We start from the raw sequence: 3,587 nt of genomic DNA, 5'->3' as shown, positions 1-3,587 counted from the left end.
GTCCTAAAATAATTTGAGCTTTAAACTTATCTTCCAATGCACCATATTTCCCAATGTGAACAAGTACCTTAACAATTGTAGAAAACAAGCGGATGATATTGACAAGACACTTGTAATGAGATCCCCAACGAGTTTCTCCGGACCTCTTCAAACCAAGCTCTTGATTCAAACCCGATCCACTCAAAATTTCCCCCACTTCCAATGCTTGAGCAACTTCTTGAGCTTGACTATTACAAATCATTTCTCTTCTCTAGCAAGAAACTCCAACAACATTCAACAAGTTTGCAAGTATTTCAAAAAGCCAACCACACCTATTGTTCCTTTTAGTAACGACAACTAGTGTTAGTTGTAGTTGATGAGCAAAACAATGTATGTAGTAGGCTCTTGGAGTATCATTTATAATCAAAGTCTTAAGACCATTTATTTCACCCTTCATATTACTAGCCCCATCATACCCTTATCCTCTTATCATAGATGGACTCAATGAATGTTCCACAAGTAGAGACATAATTGCTTCTTTAAGAGATAAAGCGGTAGTATCACCAACATGCACAATGCCTAAAAATCTCTCCATTACCTTTCCACTATCTCTATCATCAAAGTGCAAAACAAGAGCTAATTTCTCTTTTTGGGACACATCACTTGATTCATTGGCAATATAGCAAAGTGATCATCACCAATTTGTTCAATTATGCACTTAGTTGTTTCTTTTGCAAAACAATTAATAATGTCTTTTTGAATCGGAGGAGAAGTCATTTGACAATTTCCGGGTGCATTTTCAAGAGTATGCTCACCTTCTTCCTTCACTTTTTCTCCTAGCCATTTCAAAATTCCAATGAAATTACCCCTATTATGAGACTCGTCACTTTTATCATGCCCACGAAATGCCAAGCCTTGTCCTAAAAGAAACCTTAAGCAAGTTAAAGATGCATTCAAACGAATATAATATTCACTTTTAATCACATTACTTGCTTTTTCTAACACATTCACAATTGATTTATTTTTCCAATCTCTTAAATTCACATACTTCTCATAGGCAAGATTATGAGCACTCTTAATCCCACCAACATGTCTCTCAAATCGTTCGGGTTTATTCCATTTCCTAAACCCACCATCAACAAATGCATCACCCACCATATTACTTTCAACTTCACCCTTGAATAAATAACATACAAAACAAAATGCGGCATCTTTCTCAACACTATATTCAAGCCAATCCCACTTGTTAAACCAACTTACACTAAAACGGCGCAAAATCGGATACTTATCTTTGAGGGAAGTTATGAGTTTTTGGTTGGCAAGGTTTTTTTTGAGAATATAAGCTCTTCTCACCGCATTTCTTTGGTTTAGGGGATAATACATTATGTTCATTCTTTTCCCGGGATCATGAGGAAGGAGTTCAACATCATATACCAACTCTTCTTCATTCGATGGTACATTACTAGTATTTGAACCACCTATTTCTACATTGTTCTCTTGTGTTTGGGGGGAGCTAAATGAAGGAGGTTCATTCCCCTGGGATCTCATTCGTTTAAATATTGAATTGCGAAGATTGGGTTGTTTTGTTGTCTTGGACTTGTTTGAATTAAGTGAATTATTCGACATATCCTAATTAGATTGAAAAATATGGATCAATAATAATTCAATCAAAAAAATCATACATACAAAACTATTAAACAATTTAACACACTTGACAAACTAATAACCCTAACAGTCTAACATTGAGATTTAAATAATAAACAATAAAATAATAAGGTTTAAACAATTAAGTTATTATAATAATTAAAAAATTCAGAAAAAAAACAATTAAAATTTGATGAACAAATAATTATCAATTATAAAATTGGGGTTTAATAAACAATTAAAAATTAGAAACTATAGTTTAGAGTAATAATTAGAAATTAGGGCTTACTTGTTTAATGTAAATTGGATAAAAGTACTTGATTGTTGCCGGAAAGATGTGAAAAGTGATCCCCTTACTCTCGTCAAATTGAACTGTGCCCTTGTGGGGTTGAATATGGGACAAAAGGACAAACTTCTAGCCTATTTTTGGCAATAAGTGTTTGCAGACTACAGGAATTAGGATAGTTTTGTTTGCTTCTCTATTCTTTAGTTTGTCGTTTCGTATTTTGCCTTTTAATTTTTTTTATTAATTTTTTTTTTATAATGAAAACTGATTTTTTTTTCGGAAATTTCACCAAATGCCCCTGAGTAATTTTTTCATTCACCATATACCCATGACAATTTTCAAATTCATCATATACACTTGAGTTTCACAAAATTATCACCAAATGCCCTTAATGACTAACGACAGTTAACTCCGTTAGTCATTAAGGCTAATTATGCCACGTGGCGGCGTATGATTGGTTGCTTATTAAATTAGTAAATTAATTATTTAATAAAAAAACTTTAAAAAAAAAAACAACCACCCACCATGACCCAGCCCTAGTCAACACCCTATCTCCACCAAACCACCGGTCGGCGGCCCGGCGCCGAATCTGACACAACCCCGCGCCAGCACCATCTTGATCCCGACACCCCGCCGGCGAGTTTGACCCTAAACTTGACCTCGACACCCCACTTTGCGACACCCTAAACCCCAAATCAATTTCCCCAAATTCAAAACCCCCTCCACTCCCCACAGTCGGCGTCCAAGAATCCCTTCCCACTCCGGCGAACCCAAACCGCCCCTTCCCCTCCCATTTCCATCAACGAACCACCACGCCAAAACCCCAAAATCGAAAACCCTTAAATCGAAATCTAGGGTTTCAATTTTGGGGATTTCGATTTTGGGGTTTTAGGGTGTCGACGATGGTGGTTTAGAGGGGGAAGTAGGTGGAGATGGTAGGGGGATGGGGGAATTAGCGTCGCTGGAGTAGGGGATGGGGGCTAGGCGCCGGTGGGAGGGGAGAGAGGTGTTTTTCGAGTGTGGAGGGAGGGGTTTAGGGTGGGGGGAAGGTTGTTCTGGGCAAGAGAGGGGCGGCGACGACATTGAATAAGGGGAGGGAGGGTGGTCGGCGGCATAGAAGAGGACATTGGTCGCCGGTGAGGTGGGGGTAAGGGGCTGGGCTGGCGTAGGGGTGGTGGTGCGGTGGGGAGACTCGCTGGGGGTTTGATTAATTTTATTTTATTTTTTTGTTAAATAAAATAATATTAAAAATGAACCAATTAGAAGCCACCATTAAGGGCATTTGGTGGCATAATTAACCTTAATGACTAACGGAGTTATAACTCCGTTAGTCATTAATTAACTCCGTTAGTCATTAAGGGCATTTGGTGACAATTTTGTGAAACTCAAGTGTCCATGGTGAATTTAAAAATTGTCATGGTTATATGGTGAATAAAAAAATAACTCAGGGGCATTTGGTGAAATTTCCGTTTTTTTTTACAAGAAAGGGGGGACAGTTGTCCCCCTTCCCTCTGCCACTGAAGCATAAGGATTTGTATGAGGATGAGGCATTAGATCGTAAGGGATGGATGAGAAAGATTTTTGTTGATGACTACAAGGAATAATCACTTTTGGTTCATGTAGTCTACCCCACTTATGGATTAAGAATTTGATTGATTGATGATATTTAAAGTTTATG

At 37.8% G+C, this 3,587-nt stretch overlaps 1 protein-coding gene across 1 annotated transcript; it reads right to left on the bottom strand.

The window, feature by feature from the left end:
- Positions 1-615: 615 nt before the first annotated feature.
- LOC145592045 (uncharacterized) lies at positions 616-1,527 on the bottom strand. The gene has a single exon (XM_081648510.1). The coding sequence runs from the start codon at positions 1,525-1,527 to the stop codon at positions 616-618; it is 912 nt and encodes a 303-aa protein (XP_081504636.1).
- Positions 1,528-3,587: the final 2,060 nt, after the last annotated feature.

The sequence above is a fragment of the Chenopodium album genome, chromosome 18 (assembly GCF_948465745.1).
Source record: "Chenopodium album chromosome 18, dcCheAlbu1.1, whole genome shotgun sequence".
NCBI classification, from domain to species: Eukaryota; Viridiplantae; Streptophyta; class Magnoliopsida; order Caryophyllales; family Amaranthaceae; genus Chenopodium; species Chenopodium album.
Note: the sequence above shows the minus strand (reverse complement) of the source record. Positions and strands in the feature narration are given on the sequence as shown.

Coding starts and splice junctions, on each gene's coding strand:
- LOC145592045 (XM_081648510.1), bottom strand. CDS start 1,527: ATGAGATCCCAGGGGAATGAACCTCCTTCATTTAGCTCCCCCCAAACA.